General features: G+C 35.6%; 1 protein-coding gene across 1 annotated transcript in view; it reads right to left on the bottom strand.

Annotated features, from left to right (window-relative positions):
* LOC140745575 (uncharacterized) overlaps nucleotides 1-20,074 on the bottom strand; it is a 94,441-nt gene that overhangs the window by 55,323 nt on the left and 19,044 nt on the right. The window contains exon 3 of the mRNA XM_073077514.1: nucleotides 6,309-6,550. Coding sequence (XP_072933615.1) covers nucleotides 6,309-6,550 — 242 coding nt within the window. The remainder of the gene's footprint in view (nucleotides 1-6,308; nucleotides 6,551-20,074) is intronic.

The raw sequence follows: 20,074 nt of genomic DNA, 5'->3' as shown, positions 1-20,074 counted from the left end.
TTTTTTTCCGAAAAAAGGCTTGTCCCGAACCATATCATTAACAAAATCCATTTTTGGTTACAAAATATCTCATTTTGTTTAAGTTCATGTTGTTATTTTTAAGCCTGTAATAGTGTTTTCAGACATTTTAGTGTTAACCTGAAAATTATTTTTTCCCACTTATTAAAAAAAATGTACACGGTCCCACGGCATAATTACCCCGGCAGGTACATACATACTTCAAAAGTATGTATAAGACCTGCGACAAAAAGTCGTAAAGTCGCAACAAAAAGCAGCCAGTGTGCACGCAGCAACACATGAGTCCAATTTCCGCGAAGCATCGAATGGTGGACATTCGGCGAATTTCACTGTGTTATGTCACGGGAAGTGTCACGTTTGGGTACCCAGTACACGGGTAGAGGGAATTATTAGAGGTAGAAGTGGTATTGAAAAGATTATTTTTTGTCGTAACACATTTGCCAAGATAATGTTTATGGAGTAACGTGATATTAAATGTTCATAATTCATTATATGTAGTTCTTATTATTATTTTTTACAAAACTTCCCTCAAAGTGTATTTAATTGTAATGACATATGGTTTTTTGTGTTAAAGTATAAATAATACAAAATAAACCATTAATTAAATGAGAAATACCGTTCCTATTAGTGATCGAAGGAAATACCTAAATAAATAATCTTCAATGTTCGTCGATATTAAATATTTGTATTTAAATCACTAATAAACAATTAAGTGTAAAATTAAATACATTTGATATGTAATTTATTTTTTAAATGACTTTCGAAATAAGAATCCCATTATTATTTTACATTTATTACATATCGTACAAATTAATTTATATTAACACGTTATAAAGTACCTAACTTTGAAATTCGAACTCCATGTCATTCGAAATTTAATTAAAAATAAATAAACGGTACAATACAAACAATTTCTCTATCAAAAAAACTACACGCGTCATCGTCATCCGACGCTCCCTACAAACGCTTTTTGTAGGAGCCTCGTTAACGACAGTTAGTGGGTATAATTGACTCCCAAATGGGGAGCGCGGGGACACGTGGCGCGGGTCATTAGGGCGAAGTCGGTTTTATTATCTGTGCGCGATTAAATTGTTCTATATTAATAAAAAATAAGTTGTCACTATATTTTGTGGATACTCTATTTTATCTATTTTATCCGTTAGATATTTTTATATCAGAATTATTATTGTTATTTTAATAAAGATTGTTTATTAGAAGAGTAAAAATATTATTTCTTGTACAATCGCACTTATATATTAAGCCAACTGAATATACTGAACTGAAGTAGGTACTTGGGATGTTTAAATAAATAAATAATTAAATAGGTATAAACCTTTATTAAAATTAGTTATTTTATTTTTAATGACGGGAAAAGTTTTATTTATCCGAAGTATTAGCAACTCTTTGCTGACTCACATATCTTTGAAGAAAAGGGCGGTTTGAGATCTACCATGGCCCTACCTAAATATATAGATATCAGTTAAAATAATTTTAAGAAAAATGGATAACAAAAAATACCTATTGCGTTGTGGATTATATTTTGAACATACTCGTATAAATAGTGTTACAAAATTAGGATATCATAATCATTCATCTAATTATACTTTACTCTAGTAATTAATGTGAGTGAGGGAGCTACATTAACTGTAGATATACGAGGCGATGGAGCCACGTGGCGTTGTAGGGCTATTAAATACCATTCTAAAACAAACAGTACATTTATCATCATCACTAGAAGATGAACTGTAGATATGCCTTTAAAGAGAGGTGAAGTTTAACTTTTTTTGATTTTGAAGAAGTACCTACCTACCTATACCTAATGACTTAAACCTCAGTTCCCGTGGTAAAAAAGATGTGTGTATGTCTCTTTTAAAAAGAAAAACTTTTTTAAATCGACTTATTCTGCAATTTTCAAAATTAGAGTATATAAATAGACAGACAGCTAGCTTGAAAAACTATATGCCTGAAAATACTAGTTATTTAACATAGACAGCAATTAAATTTCATTTATTTATAGAAGATGAGATATTCTGGGCAGAAGAATAAAACTCACATTTAAGAATCATCCAATTGACCTTCGGTCGCCCGGAAGCACAAAAAAGGTCGGAAAGACAGTAAATAATATATTATATCGAAGACGAACCCGACCGTAAAACACATTATTCAATAATATGTTTGACATTGATCATTAAATCACCATCTATGATGTGGTTTTATTATATGGAAGCAGCAAACAAGCATGCTACTGGCCACTGCTACCCATAAACATCTGCCATCTACACATTACGTACTCTCCCACTGCCAGGCAGGGTCTTCTCTCACGATAAAAGAGAATAGGCTCTCTACCACGCTGGCCAAATGCGAATTGGTAGACTTCAGCTTGGAGAACTAATCTTTAAAGTAGTCTTAAGTGTGTGCGACATTTAAGTTATCGTTGCTCTTACATTGTTCCTTAGCGTTACTATAAGGTCTACTTCGAGTCTTTATCCTTCATAGAACGTACAAAGAGAGTTTACATTGAGAACATACGTCGCTTTTATAAGGTAGAAATAAGTATGGATCAAGTAACACCACGAACCACAATAAACCCTACCCTGCCAATGACATGGGTCACACATTGTGCACAGAACTACTATAATTTTTCATTCCATTCCCTTAAAGTCATTCCCTGTTTCCCGTAACTCGTCATTCATCTGGCGATGCTCCTCACACTAATTACTTAATGGGTCATCACCTCGCGTTCCCGAAATCTCCGACCAAATTAAACGCTTAGCTGTTAGTGCTGTAACGCATACGCTCGTGTTGTTCTTCGGTGGAATGCTGCAAGTCATGAGCGGCAGCGGAAAATCGTATTGACTCGTAAATAAACATCGTAGATTCTTGGTGTTTATTGTCACATTATCAGACGTTCAGCTTCATAAAAATGTTAAGTACGGCTGTTTTCTAATTTAATAACAATTAACAATGCATCAACAATCAATGTTGGATAAGACACTTGTAATCGCTATTGACTGCACTGACTGAGAAAAATGTAAACCGTATTCAGGTATAAAAATACTACTATTTTTCAACTACATAATACAATTAAGTAAATTTGGTTTTCAACTCTAAATCATAACCTAAACCTGTTTACTTTCCATACCAATTAAACCAAACATATCCCTACTACTAGCACGTTACACCCTATCAAGTGCACTGTTAGCTTATTTACCCTACAAATTGTAAACAAAATATAAGCCGCTCTGGAAGTGTACCTTACCAATACCAAATAATCCATTCCGCTAAAGCTCATGACTCGAACCGCAAGCCATCCAAAACCAAGATAATTATACAATCACCGGCAGGGCGGGTCCCCCGCGACGTGACGCGATCCGACACATATGGCGGCACTAATTAAAGCCGAGCCTCGTGCTGCCCTTTGTAAATGTCGTGCTTGACGCTTTAATAGAAAATACTTGTCAACAGCTAACATTGGTAAGGATTTAGTGTTGCTTGTGGCGATGGATGCACCTGCTTACGTGTATTTCTTGTACAAAAGATCCCTTTGCAGTAATCTTTGTTCAAATAGAAGCCTGAAGTTAGTATGCAACCTTGGACTTCATTAGGCTTCGTTTTTTGTATTAGTATAATAATTCATTCTTCATTCAAGGCTTCTAAGAATTAATCGCTTCTTAAGAATCACAACCTTTACTTCGAATTTGCCTTCATATGCTTGGAAGTTTATGGCTGATACCATAGGCGTCTATCTATTACTAAAACTCTTGTTTCCTAGCCAATAACCATGCGTGCTTAATGTGCACCTTAGCTCAAAATCATAGAGTAGAGAGAGTAAACCATAGATGGAGGCAACCTCACCATAGTACGAGTATAGATATATGATTTTTATTAAATAATGGGCAAATTTCAATATGGGCGAATATCTTACTTCCTCACTAAATTCTTAATTAAACAAAAAGCTTCACAGCTTCAATTTTAATTCAATTAACACATTTCACAACCACCCAAATAGTGTGTTATTTTTTCATACGCTTTTTATACGCTCACTCCCGCCGACAGCTGGGCCACACCCTACCCAATCAAATTCATTAAAATGGCCTATCAAACTATCCATCTTATTTCTGTCAACTATAAATACATGTCCTTGGAGTGTCTACAACAGAATAGCTTACTTAATTAGTCCTCATAATGTTTTAATTGATGTCGTTAAAATTGTCGCCAACGATAAAATCGCGACTATGTTGAAGTTGGGAATATTATTAAATGAGTAAATTAGCTTAAGGCATTTATAACAAGATAAACTTAAAATCTGTGGCACTCAATTCAGTTGGTTGTAGAATTTTATCATATTTTTGAAGGTGGTAGAACCCATTGTGGTTCGACTCCGGCGGCACCACCGCCACACCTATTTCTACCTAATAACAGCAGTGTTAGGCGCTGCTGTGTTCCGGTTTGAAGGGTGTGGTAAGGGAGACATACTTTTCCGAGGCTTTCCAGCTTAGTCCTCAGGGGTAGCAGCGCATCTGTGGCTGACCTCAGGTAGGAATATCTAATCCTATCTGGAGTTGATTACAGATGTCCATGGGCGGCAGTAGCCACTTACCATCAGGTGGACTGCATGCTCGTCTGCTACTCCTATAATATAAAAAAAAAAAAAAAAAAAAAAAAATTGTATCATACGCACTACATTATTAGCCCACCATGGCTTTCAATTGTTTTATCCATACAATCTACGCTATAAGAAATTGTGTGTTGAGAGTGTGTGAGTCCGTGTGTATGCATGTGAGAATGTGTATGTGTGTGTTTCCACTTATTTAGTACTAGTGGTGCCCGCGGCTTCGCCCGCATTTTAAAGATATAATATGATTATCACTTGATCAAATGCATAGTTTCCGATTTTATAAAATGTATATAGACAAATATTCATTTTTATATAAATAGATAGATGATCGACTAACATGGATAAGTAAAGTAAATTATGAAAAAATCGAATTTCGATCTTCTGGGTTGAAAGATCGATTCACTGAATCGATCCATTACTGGAGATCGATTAAAATAATCGATTTTTGGTTCAAAAGATCGATTCTCCGATTAATCGATCTCAGATCGCCATCCGTAGTTCCCGTGGGATTTCCGGGATAAAAACTATCCTATGTCCTTTCTTGGGTCTCAGACTATCTTTGTACAAAATTCCATTCAAATCGGTTCAGTGATTTAGCCATGAAGAAGAGACAGACAGACAGAGTTACTTCCACATTTATAATATTAGTAAGGAAGTAAGGATTTGCTGACGGATACATAATTTCAGTGCTTGTTTGATCGTGATAACCTTTTTTTTCGCCATCCTCGAAAAAAGATCGAAGATAGAATCGATTCTTCGGGTCTCGATTTTTTTGTGAATGGATTTATTGCACTTCGATTCGAATCGATTCAAAATCGATCTTTTTCGGAAAGAATCGCCACCCCTAATATAATCCCAATAAATCTATATAAATAAATATAATGTTGCAACCGTCTCCGCTTGCAAGAATTGATATTTTTAAACTCATGGTTATTTAGAGTATGCCAAAAGACCCACAAACGTAGGTAGGATCCATTACTGGAGACCGATTAAAAAAATCGTCTTTTTTTGGTCAAAAAGATCGATTCTCTGATTAATAGATCTAAGATCGCTATCTGGGATAAAAACTATCCTATGTCCATTCTAGGGTCTCAGACTATATTTGTACAGAATTTTATTAAAATCGGTTCAGTGGTTTAGGCGTGAAGAAGAGACATACAGACAGACAGAGTTACTTCCACATTTATAATATTAGTAAGGATATCGATTAAATAATCGACTTTTTGGTCCAAAAGATCGATTCTCCGATTAATCGATCTTAGATCGCCATCCCTACTTCCCGTGGGATTTCCGGGATAAAAACTATCCTATGTCCGTTCTCGGGTCTCAGACTATCTTTGTACAAAATTTCATTAAAATCGGTTCAGTGGTTTAGGCGTGAAGAAAAGACAACCAGACAGACAGACAGACAGACAGAGTTACTTTCGGATTTATAATATTAGTAAGGATGCTTTACAGCCCAAACGCCTCGATGAATTGTAACATAAAAAGTTGTCGATGGATTCTCTCGATTTTGTCTACCAATGATCGAAATTTGAAAATTAGTAATAGACACTAAACTGTCGATGGTAAGAAAATATATATTGAATATTAATAACGAGCGTGATACACTATATATTTACAATAGTTTCAAATATTTCGGGAATCATTATACTACTAATAATAATCTTACCTGAGTTTCAGTCACATTGAGCAGCTTCGCCATGTCAGCGCGTTCCCCTGACGACAGATACTTCTTCACCTCGAAGAGTTTCTCCAGCTCGAAGATCTGCCTCCCGGTGAAGGTGGTCCTGGCCTTCTTCCGTCTCCCCACTCCCGGGTCCTCGCCTTCCTCGCTGGTCATTGACCCTTCGCCCCCGAGGGGTGACCGCACGTCATCAGTCGACTTCTTGCGTTTGATCAGCTTAGATGGATCTGGAAGTTTATAGATTTATTCAAGGTAAATCATTTTAACAATTTTTACAGTAATTTAACTATACATTTTGAAGGTGGTAGAACCCTTTGTGGTTCGACTCCGGCGGCACCACCGCCACACCTATTTCTACCTAATAACAGCAGTGTTAGGCGCTGCTGTGTTCCGGTTTGAAGGGTGTGGTAAGGGAGATAGACTTTTCCGTGGCGTTCCAGCTTAGTCCTCAGGGGTAGCGGCGCATCTGTGGCCGACCTCAGGTAGGAATATCTAATCCTATCTGGGGTTGATTGCAGAAGTATATGGGCGGCAGTAGCCACTTACCATCAGGTGGACTGCATGCTCGTCTGCTACTCTCATATTATAAAAATATATATATATATATACTAGCAATAGCCTAGACGAAGGGTGGAAATGTTACCGGCATCTTATTACCTATTGGTAGTATGTTGTTCTGAAATATATGTCAAACGTCAACCAAACAGAGATGACGTATGAAAAGCAGGATGAAACGTATGAAAAACTGAACTATGTGATCTCTATAGCTCTATATTTCATTGATCTATATATTTAATTTAATACCATTTATTCAACTTTCTGTAACTTTTTACCCTTCAACTCTTTAACACCTTTAACTTTAACGCTTAACACTTGTTGTTGTTGTTTGGTGAGGCAGTGATGGCTTCGCAATCGAACCACAAACTGTCTATGTCCGTTGTCCAAGGTCTCAACAGACGACTTATAAGTGTGGTGTAAGTAAACGGCTTAACCCTTTATAGGACGGCTCATACAAAGTGGCCAGTAAATTGGACAGTCACATTTTGGTCTTTATTTCATATATTTTTATTCAAATGTTGAGCCTTATGATCATTTTCGACTCCCAATAAAATAAAATATATAATATAATAAAAGTTATAATAAATAATGAAGTTGATTTCAATTCAAAGTTGAAATTAATTAGCATGTATTTGATACCTTTCTTTTTCAATTGTTCTATGTTAAGTATATATTCTTTTACTAAATACTGGTTAGAAACTTAATGTAATCGTTATATTTTATTAACAAAATAGAGTAAATTTTGTCGATTTGCAGTTTACTGGCCAGTGATTTTGCATTGATAGTTAGGTCATACGAACGCTCAGTGGCCAGTATGATGGCCACATGCTTTTTTGGATTTTCTCGAAAAATAATTAATTTCAAAAAGTTTTACTATAATATACCATTTAATATTATGACATAGAACTTATTAGTATCATAGATTATTAAGATTTCCAAAAAAAGTGAGGGTGTGCGTTAAAGGGTTAACTCCATATCACATAAGATAAAATATTTTATTCATACTCATATCTACAAAAGTTTGTTCTTTACATAAATCAAAGCATATCTACCACTGAACACATTATAATTTAGACTAATGTTATTACCGCGGTGACTCTCAGTCACCATTTGGTGTATTTTGATACAGTTTCAAGATATATCTGCTTATTTCCAGAAATTACCAGAAATGTTAGCAGATAATTGACATAAGATCCATTTCTTAGATAATTGCAGTAGAGTTAATATGAAGATGACCTACATGCCTAATGATAGGAAGTGTGGTGTTAGTATCGAGTACTTCGTTATTTGGAGCAGGTGGTATATCGTATTTACAACCTATAAATGTTCAACTTTTACGTACTCAATTGATTATTCTTATTTTTTTTATCTAAGTAATGTTCAACTTTTACGTATTTAATTGATTATTCTTATTTTTGGATCTAAAGACTTAGATATCTACGTAAAAAAATACATTATACGTTGTAAAAAGGATATACCACCTGCTTCAAATACAGAAGGACATGATATTAATACGAGTACCTATACAAGTATCCCATCAAAAACATAAAATAATTACAAGAATCAACGCAGGTCTACCGCAAAGATCTAATCTTAATTAGTGTAGATTGGACTATTATTCATTCATTAATTTGGAGAAACATGTAGGTTTTGCTAATATACCTACTTATGTATTGTAATGAATTCGTCTTCTATAAAATATAATTAAATTTATTATTCACATTCATCAAAAACTCGAATTAGGTATATTTAAAATTATAATTTTGAGTTTGAAATAAAATATGGTAGAACATTTATTATTTGTAAAAATAAGGTTATAAACTGTAGCTAAGTACTTATGCAAAGGCATTCCATATTAAAGCTCTTGACTCGAGCATCTCTGTTTTTACTTATACCATCCGGTCAGAACAGCAATAAACCTAAAACATCAGAGGCTTACTTAGAACCGAAATGCCAACAAGAGCACGACAACCCTATTCTGAAAGCGCACGAAATAGCCGCGATTAACGTCTGTAAATAGTCGATAAATCGGCTCCATGATGCGAGGTACAATCGGTCGCGATCAATCCGCCCTTTTCACCCGCTCGTCGGAGCAATTAGAATATTTGGCACGTTCGCAACCGTGTCGTCTGAAATAACAACCGCCACAGAGTGAAGGGTATTTAGACATGACATGTGGCTAGGTACACTGTAAAACTATTTCTGGTCATAGCTCCTCACTAGGATATTTCCTACGTGAGTTCCATTAAGAAAAATATGTATGCATGTATACAATTGTACACCCAAAACACAAATCGATATTCATTGTTTTGATATTTGTTTGGAAGGGGATCGAACCCAAGTTTCGGACCGCTATAGTGATCGTTCTACCATATGAGTCGTTTATTATGATTTGTACATTTGAACAGGGAAAAAAGAAAAAATAATAACTAATTATGTGTATTACTTACACATTTTTTCCTTCATTATTTTCACTCTTCACTCTTACAATGTACGCAGAAGATACGGAACAATAACCTGATATAATACTTATTGAATGCGAATTGCATTATTGCAAGATCTACTAAAAATCACTGCATATTGCACTGCACTTTCCATACTCAATTCCACCCATACATGATTTTTAAGTAACCCATTTTTAAGTAACTTAATGATTATAAAATATATTATAACGTATTATCGATAAACAACAAAATTACCTCAATTAAGAAAGTTGCAATGGATGGATTAAAAACTGTTACGATTGATATACTTATGCGTCTTTTACCATTAAATAAGTACGTGATAATTTACGAACCTTTTGAAAAGCTTTACTTTGCGGAAAACACATTATGATACATTTGATTTACAGCAAATATACTTGAGTACTGTCAAACGATTCTAACACACTATTAAACGAACAGAATGCCCGCATGCCGCTAGAGCGTGAGTTTGCGACACCTGCATCCGCTGTAAACTCACGCGTCATTTCTACGTATTACGTGATCTGTGACAGCGATACTTGAAGATACGCTCATTCATATGACCTATAAATATACCGCTGGTGAAATATCGACGCCATTACCATTCGCCTGCACCGTTTGTTTTGAGCGACATTGCTTTATTACGCGCGAACCGAAATGTCATCTGTTCATTGATTATTCTCAGAAAATGATTACGTGTCGTTTTATTATTAATCATGATGCTTAATAATTGTGTTTGCCTGTTTTAGTAATAAATTTAGCAGTACTAGACTAAAAAAATTAGACAAAGCCACAAAAATCTATTGAAATATGCCGAATTGTTCATTGTTTACGCGAATTATTAACATACATTTAATATATGCGTGCGCATGTGTAAAACACAAATCATAATGATGAGTCGTTATAAATTACGATATTCATTAACCATATCATCCTGTATCACTAAGTGCGAATATTTATGTTACATCACTTAAAATGTTTACATTCGTCACGGAATCTCACAGCATTGAGTGCACTCACAGAAGTGCGTGTTAAACTTCAAAGCAATATTCCGCGAACCTTGTCTTCCGTTTTTTTTGGTCTGAGTCATTATTGTAAAGGGCAATCCATGCAAGGACTACATCTTATTCTAAAGTAATAATGTCTCTCACATGTACACACACACACAACACACACACACACAACACAAACATACAACACAGACACACACAACACACACACACCCTCTCACACACTTTTATAACATACCCTAACTCCATTGTAACCATTCATATATTTTTTCTCGACTAAAATTAGATTTCAAATTGTTAATATCGCCTTGTTTGGAAGAGCGGGGTACCCAGTAACACAGGATTTTCAACCCAGTACAGGGGCCCTTGCCACTTGTTTTGTAGACTCCATTTGAAAGCAATAAACTATTTTTTTTTTTATTTTTTTTTCTTTTGAACTTTTATTTACAATATAAAAGTAACAAAAGAGATTAAAGGTTATATGATGGGATTGATGGCAAATGACAACTGCCGCCCATCGATACCTAATAAATCCTGGATTGGATTGAAATCTTACTTGGAGTCGACAAACTACGTTGCTACCTCTAAAGACTAAGTTGCAACTCTTCGTTTAACTGTCTCTTCCATACCACACCTCAAACAGAATACAGCTTCACTGATGGGATGACGACCCGCAGAGCGGAGCGGACATCATACTTGTCTCCATGCAAAGAGTTCCGCCTTCGGTCCCCGGCCAGACAAATATTTAAAAGATGAATTTAGATTTATTTTTTGGGTCTAGGTATTTGTATATTCTGTCTTTGTATTTATCTATGGCAATCACGACACAGGATCAATCTTATCCTATTATAAGGCCGAATTGGTGTGCAGGTGGTACTTCCGAAGTCAAACTACAAAAAGTCCAACCCTTTAAGCCAAAATATCGAAGTGTCAACTATTAAGCAACTTAATACCAACCCTTAAGCGTTATTAAGATATTTTAAAAGAAGTTTCCACGTAATCAATCACCACCTAAACGCTAATAGAAGCCATCAACAATGAACAATAAGTCTCGAATGCAGACGAGCTGTAATTAACTGCAATGATTACATCGGGACACACGATACAGATATATCATACGTGAGAAAAGTTCCTCATTCAGCGCCGTATGCAGTTTTATTGTTAGAGGGTTGGGATATAGTGGTTCGCTTAGAGGTGAGTTTTTATAAATTTAAAGAGTTGTTAGAAGTATAAACGTGGAAACGATCGAGAATGTATCTACATATAGTCCGCACCAAACTGCTAGTCCGCTCTGAAGTTGTTTTGCACAACTACAATCATATATTCCGTAGCAATGGACATACTAACGCAGCTATGTACCCGTGGGCGAGAGCGGGCAGCGGACGGGTGCCGGGAGGGGTCCCGTACTGCCTTCGTCTCGCTAATATCTACAATTTGCTATTCAACGCGACTCGTGTCTATATTCAGAGCGGACTAGCAGTTTGGCGCGGACTATAATATAGTACATTTCATTGTAATGTAACAAAATAAGTATCAAACGGGCATGCAGTGTACCTATTGATATATCTGTAATCGTCAGCAGATAGGACAGAGTTCCACCTCAGGTCGACTACAGATACAAGGTTACTACTCTCTTAATCTAATGTATACCATCAGACGGATTGTTTGCTACTTGCTTCTGCTTGCTGCGAGTAAATTTAAATAAAATCTTATATGTATATTGCTCTTTCTACTCAACACATAAAAATGTTTTAACTAAGACCCCTAATTAAAACTTAATCTTTCTATAGTCTATCCAATCTTTGACTATCAAAGATCGGAATTTGACAATGTGCAATATAAATTTATTGTTAATCTATCTTGGGTACACAAAAAAATTGATAGTTTGATTATAAATAACGGGCGTAAAATGGTGAGACACATTCCCGCTAGCCGCCCCGCTCCGCTCATCACCATATACTCTCAGATAGAGACAATGCAGTGCTGACAACTAAGATTTAAGAATCACACGTCGGTAGCACATATTAATTACAGTACTAGGAACCCTCGGCCTTTCGCGTTATAACGGTTATGTATTACCGCGGAAGTTATTGTTAGCAGATGAACTGTGTGTGTATGAAGCTTTATTGATAACTTTATTGATTGCATGCTTATGTAATTACTAGTTTTTGCCCGCGACTTCGCCCGCGTTTAAAAGAAAATAATATAAATAACAACATACATAAAACTGAAAATTCGCACCTTCAACTTTGCTAAAGATCATCACTTGATCAAATTCATAGTTAACGACTCAATCCTTACTAATTTAAAAGATAAGATTAAAATAATCGATGTTTTGAGTCCAAAAGATCGATTCTCCGATTAATCGATCTTAGTCGCCATCCCTAGTTCCCGTGGGATTGCCGGGATAAAAACTATCCTATGTCCTTTCTCGGGTCTCACACTTTATTTGTACAAAATTTCATTAAAATCGGTTCAGTGGTTTAGGCGTGAAGAAGAGACAACCAGACAGACAGACAGACAGATAGACAGACAGACAGAGTTACTTTCGGATTTATAATATTAAGTAAGGAAGTAAGGATTGAATAACAAGTTTTTAAATAAAGTAAAGAAATATCTTTACATTAGGTTGACCGTTAACATTGCTTGCTACTGCAAGGGAGTGTACAGTCTTTTTTTTTATAATATAGGAGTAGCAGACGAGCATACAGTTCACCTTATGGTAAGTGGCTACTGTCGCCCATGGACATCTGTAACCCCAGATAGGATTAGATATTCCTACCTGAGGTCGGCCTCAGATGCGCCGCTACCCCTGAGGACTAAGCTGGAACGCCTCGGAAAAGTCTGTCTCCCTTACCACACCCTTCAAAACGGAACACAGCAGCGCCTAATACTGCTGTTATAAGGTAGAAATAGGTGTGGCGGCGGTGCCGCCGGAGTCGAAATACAAAGGGTTCTACTAACTTTAACAACCTAATGTTAAGGGGTCACTGCCTTCCATGGAAATCTGTAATCAATCTTAGACTGGAGGGGTACTCAAAGTCAATATATGATGTATTGCTACTCTTGCCGCTCCGGTGTACTATGTCCTAAACCACTCTCACTCTGAGAGGATGTCTCCTGAAAAACGTGTTCCCAGCAGTGGAACAGTACCTAATGAGTTGACGAAGACATACCAGCACACATCAGATATACACTGTTATTATAAGGCGAGATAGTGTGACAGTTTTGCCTTAAATGTCAGTGTTTTAACCTTTAATACCAACAATTTAATCCAATAGACATCATTATCTACTTGCTACTAACCCCAAAAAGCGACCTCATTACAATACAAAACGTAGCCAAATAAATATTAACCCGATGTTCACGTAGATTATCTGAAATTAGGCAATTACGACACAATAGTCTGAAATTAAACCATATTGACATACAGGCAATTAAAAACACGGTTCATATTAAAACGACCATAAAATGCGTTAATGAGCCGCGCGGCCAACCGCGGTTTAAAACATAAGAGCGTTTCTTACTGATGTCGGCTAAATAAACAGTTGAAGAATAAATTTCTCCAAAAAACACAGGATTATAGTTTTAAAGATGTTCTCCATCTGGTGGGTAGTTTATGGCGGAAATATATATGTCTCTCTCTGTCATTATGGCGATGGATAGTGTAAACAATGGTGTGAAATAACCCACATGTCAATGCGAAAAAATGTTTATTTGTTAAACGTAGACTACTTGGAGACTAAAGGAATCCGGTGCTTATTGTGACAAGCAGGTGCATATGAAAGACTTGAGCCAATTAAATCAAGAACAGTTTTATAGCTTTAATTACTATTTAGTAACACTTACAGCTTAAGTGTTAGGTACCTATATGAATAAAATAATAGATTTCCTGTAATTTCGAAATTCCATATTACAATTTTTCAAATTCATGTCATGCCTATTTTCGACTAGATTACAAAACAAAAAAATATTTTTATTTATTAATTTCTGAAAAAATGGCAAGACTACTTAAAAATCATATTTCGAAGTAGTCTTGCCATTTTTTACTCATCATTTAAATATGTTCTTGGTCGGAAATCGAACCCGGAAAGGACATGTAAGGGACATTAGCCCATAGGGACATACATCTATGTCTTTTTTATTACACCATTATGTCCAAACAGAATGGTACCCATCGACATTAGAGACAGTAGGTAAAGTGAGTTATGGTGGAAGCATCAAAGACGTCACCACATTAACGGTACGAAAGATATTGAGTAAACAACGATTGAGTGATGTCTCGTTACCCAGCGGGCATCAACAGACATGCTACTTTTACCATCAGCAATCGACAAGTTAGCTGCATTTCGAAAGCGCATGTAGCGATCAAACTCCGCACCCGCACACGATTAGCCGTCGGTACTTTGGACACTCGATACAACAACTGATTCAACTTTCAATTAAAAAACTCGTTCAACTATACTGAATTCGCTAAAACGCGCTTTTTCAATACTGCGGCTGAACGCAGCAAACGTCAAAATGAAATCGACAAAACGCAAAACATCGATGCTTAAAGTTGCATGTCTGCTGTGGCCACTATTGGCTATTACTTTTTCGTGGTATACAGTTCGTTTTAAGATAACATAATTTATTCAAATTTTATTTTTTCTTTTTTCCAATAAACGAAAGAGATTGTGTATAGGCCTATGGAGTGAACATTGTCCGGTATTTGCAAGAACTTAATAAAGAAGATGGAAATGAACGTTCGACCGTACAAAATGAACAATGAACTTCTTCCTTAGATATTCCCAAAGCGCTGTAACATGCGATTCTTAAAAAAAGGTACTAAAAGAGTTTTCCTCCAAAGCAGTCGATACATTCGCTACTATGTCATTGCAAATATCCATAGGCGACGATGACTACTTTCAGGCAGCCCGCCAACCTCATCATTAAAACAGAAACTCTTGGTCAGTAGACATAATAATGGATGCATCTAAAGCATTCTAATATAAACATAAAGTAGCATCAGATCATTGACACATGCGGTACAGCAGCCGTTAAACCAAGTACGTCTGAGCGATCTAAATTTAATTGCAACTCTTAAGCGCGTCCCGAGGGCTTTCAGCAGGACTTTAATCTTCGCGGTGCAGGCTATAAATCACAGGTCAATACTAGATTATGTATCTTCCAGCTATAATGGTGATCGGCATTATTTTAGTGTCAAGCTGCACCTAATGTTCTTTTTAGATTTTTCGTGTACTCTTTGGTACAATTAATGCAATTTAGTCTCTGTCGTCGACCCATTACTGTTCCATTGCTGGGTGCACGTATCTCAGAATAAAAAGTGTTTAGGGTATGGTCCACCTCGATGTGCAAGTGCGGATTCGTATAGACAGAACTTTTTCAACAGATAAACCAAAAAAATCCGAAAATGATTTTCCTGTTATTATCAGTATTTTTTTTCCAATTTTTCTTATTTTTATAATATAGCAGTAGCACACGAGCATGCTGTCTACCTGATGGTAAGTGGCTACAGCCGCCCATTGACATCCGTAATCAAGTCCTGATAACTTTCCTACCTGGGGGGCTAGCCATGTTACAAACTTTGCATTCTATTCGTTTTCTATTCTATTCGTTAGCAAGTTTCATTCTACATATACGATAAGTCTATGGTTAGCGATCACATTTAATATCAATGAGCCGTCAAATACAATATCGTCTGGTTTCTACACCAGCCAAAAAACCCACATGGTAATGATTAATTATTTAATAGTAATATTAAAATATAACATCATAATATACATAAAAATATACCATATTTTATAGTACATGTATTTTGTTAATTAAAACTATTTGCAAAAACTAAACTTAATAATGTCTATGAACGGTAACTATGGTGATTGGTGATTGTTTACAAAGAGCATACAAATTATTGTTTATAGCGATATTACTAATGACAGTAACAGCGATTGCATGTAATTTGTGATGTGACCAAAAGAAAATATCTGGACGTCCAACTTCGTAAAATTTACTGGCTCATGGCACGAATGTCTCTCAGCAACAAACTTGACTACTACGAAGTCATACTAAAACCGATATGGTCATATGGATCTAAGCTTTGGAGAACCGCATCCAACTCAAACTTGGACATCACACAACGCTTCCAATCGAAAATGCTTCGCATGATAGCTGATGCCGCAGAGACAACAGGGAAAGAGGAAGTGACAAATAAACTAAAATCATATACTCGTCATTTAAAGACACCCCAACGGGCTTGCTAGTGAGCTTATGAAATCCACCCGCACTTTTAAGCTCATCAAAAGGAGAGCTACTCAGGATCTTCTCCCATCGTAGGAGCGGCTTCCGAGGAGGCAATAATTATAAATGGGTATGTCACTGGGTGTATACCATAGATGGCATGCATCTCAACAAATAAACCTCATAACCACCAGCGTTATGCCTAGACAGGGAGATTGCAGGGAAACAGGAGATAATAATGAAAAAAAAAAGGATACGGATATTAATATTATATTTTTCTTTTAAGATTTAAATAAATTGTTTAGTTACAAGTAAAGTTATTATGAGAAGGATTAATAATGATTCAATAAAACAGTTAAACTGAGACAATATTTTTATTTAAGCACTGGAATAACTCTAAGTTCTATCCTATCTACTTATCTATTGTATTATATGTTCATATTAATTTAAAATAGAAAAACGTCTGTGCAATTCATTTCTATAATATTTTAGGATACACTAGTTATAGAGAGCCATATTCAAATTTCAACAAATTTAAAGTAGGTATACATTTTCAAATGATCAAAAGTAATTAAAGTGTATAATGCAGTGATAGCGCGTAGTGAAGTGACAAACAGCTGATACAGAATTCGCCATTTTATTAGCGTTTACGTTTTCTACAGGGTCGGCGCGATCGCTCACTATGACATTTATCTTAGAATACGCTTCGCTAACAAATTTGACAAAAAAATCAAAAGGTTGTCAAAAGGTTGTCAAAGGTTGTCATTTGTATGGAAAAAAGCAATGACATGGGTATTGTAGAATCGCTAGCGTTCTATTCTATCGTGTAACTTGGCTACGACTTTTCTACTTCGCTATTTTGATCACGTGATCATTGATAATTTCATACATTTTAGCGTTTCTACAGCGTTTCTACAGCGCAAGCGACTGTAGAATGTCAACTTGGCTAGCCCCCCTGGGGGGCTAGCCATGTTACAAACTTTGCATTCTATTCGTTTTCTATTCTATTCGTTAGCAAGTTTCATTCTACATATACAATAAGTCTATGGTTAGCGATCACATTTAATATCAATGTGCCGTCAAATACAATATCGTCTGGTTTCTACACCAGCCAAAAAACCCACATGGTAATGATTAATTATTTAATAGTAATATTAAAATATAACATCATAATATACATAAAAAATATACCATATTTTATAGTACATGTATTTTGTTAATTAAAACTATTTGCAAAAACTAAACTTAATAATGTCTTTGAACGGTAACTATGGTGATTGGTGATTGTTTACAAAGAGCATACAAATTATTGTTTATAGCGATATTACTAATGACAGTAACAGCGATTGCATGTAATTTGTGATGTGACCAAAAGAAAATATCTGGACTTCCAACTACGTAAAATTTACTGGCTCATGGCACGAATGTCTCTCAGCAACAAACTTGACTACTACAAAGTCATACTAAAACCGATATGGTCATATGGATCTAAGCTTTGGAGAACCGCATCCAACTCAAACTTGGACATCACACAACGCTTCCAATCGAAAATGCTTCGCATGATAGCTGATGCCGCAGAGACAACAGGGAAAGAGGAAGTGACAAATAAACTAAAATCATATACTCGTCATATAAGGACACCCCAATGGGCTTGCTAGTGAGCTTATGAAATTCACCCGCACTTTTAAGCTCATCAAAAGGAGAGCTACTCAGGATCTTCTCCCATCGTAGGAGCGGCTTCCGAGGAGGCAATAATTATAAATGGGTATGTCACTGGGTGTATACCATACATGCCATCTCAACAAATAAACCTCATAACTACCAGCTTTATGCCTAGACAGGGAGATTGCAGAGAAATAGGAGATAATAATGAAAAAAAGGATACGGATATTAATATTATATTTAAGATTTAAATAAATTGTTTAGTTACAAGTAAATTTATTATGAGAAGGATTAATAATGATTCAATAAAACAGTTAAACTGAGACAATATTTTTATTTAAGCACTGGAATAACTGTAAGTCCTATCCTATCTACTTATCTATTGTATTATATGTTCATATTAATTTAAAATAGAAAAACGTCTGTGCAATTCATTTCTATAATATTTTAGGATACACTAGTTATAGAGAGCCATATTCAAATTTCAACAAAGGACAATGCCCATGAAAGTATGGACCGCCGTCCAGAGTTGCATCAAATTGAAACTTGGTGTGGACGATGTATAATTAACCAAATACTACCACCAATAATTATTTTTATATCAGCACCCGGGTTCTGAAGTTATTTACCGAAATGTTACATAACCTCAAAATCGAAAATATCCGACGATAGATTGATGGTCGGTTTTAAATGATAGTAGGTACCTATAATGTAGTTCGATTAACATATATCCATTTACTTTTAAAGGTAGTAGGTAAAAAAACCTAAAATAATCCTAAAAACCTAAAATAATGAATTTCGAGTATAAAATACCGCCATTTTAATTTTTAAGAACAACAATCAACATTTCGTCTTATTTTATCTTAAATGGAACCCCCTTGTTCAAAAAAACTATTCTGATTGACAAACTATGTAAGAAAATCAAAAAATAATTTTAATATTACTTTCATTTTGATGCATGAGAGAAATCATTAGTCAAACCAATAATAGATCATATTGAATTCCGAGTATAAAATTCCGCCATTTTAATTTTTAAGAACAACAATCAACATTTCGTCTTATTTTATCTTAAATGGAATCCCCTGTTCAAAGAAACTATTCTGATCGACAAATTATGTTAAAAAAATCAAAAAAATATTTTAATATTACTTTCATTTTGACGCATGAGAAAAATCAGTACCAAGAATGGGCACTCTCCTTTAAAGTAGGTATACATTTTCAAATGATCAAAAGTAATTAAAGTCTATAATGCAGTGATAGCGCGTAGTGAAGTGACAAGCAGCTGATACAGAATTCGCCATTTTATTAGCGTTTACGTTTTCTACAGGGTCGGCGCGATCGCTCACTATGACATTTATCTTAGAATACGCTTCGTTAACAAATTTGACAAAAAAATCAAAAGGTTGTCAATAGGTTGTCAAAGGTTGTCATTTGTATGGAAAAAAGCAATGACATGGGCATTGTAGAATCGCTAGCGTTCTATTCTATCGTGTAACTTGGCTACGACTTTTCTACTTCGCTATTTTGATCACGTGATCATTGATAATTTCATACATTTTAGCGTTTCTATAGCGTTTCTACAGCGCAAGCGACTGTAGAATGTCAACTTGGCTAGCCCCCCTGATGTCGCCCACAAATGCGCCGCTACCCCTGTAGACTAAGCTGGAATGCCTATGACAAATATGTGTCCCTTCAAACCAGAATACAGCAGCATTGTTAATACGCAGAAATAGGTGAGGCGGTGGTGGTGTGGAGTCGAACCATAGAGGGTTCTACCACCTTCAAATAGTGTAATTATTGTAGGTAATAGTGACCAAAG

The sequence above is a fragment of the Epargyreus clarus genome, unplaced genomic scaffold (genome assembly GCF_041222505.1).
Source record: "Epargyreus clarus isolate Ecla_fem2 unplaced genomic scaffold, WU_Ecla_fem_2.2 ptg000010l, whole genome shotgun sequence".
NCBI lineage: Eukaryota > Metazoa > Arthropoda > Insecta > Lepidoptera > Hesperiidae > Epargyreus > Epargyreus clarus.
Note: the sequence above shows the minus strand (reverse complement) of the source record. Positions and strands in the feature narration are given on the sequence as shown.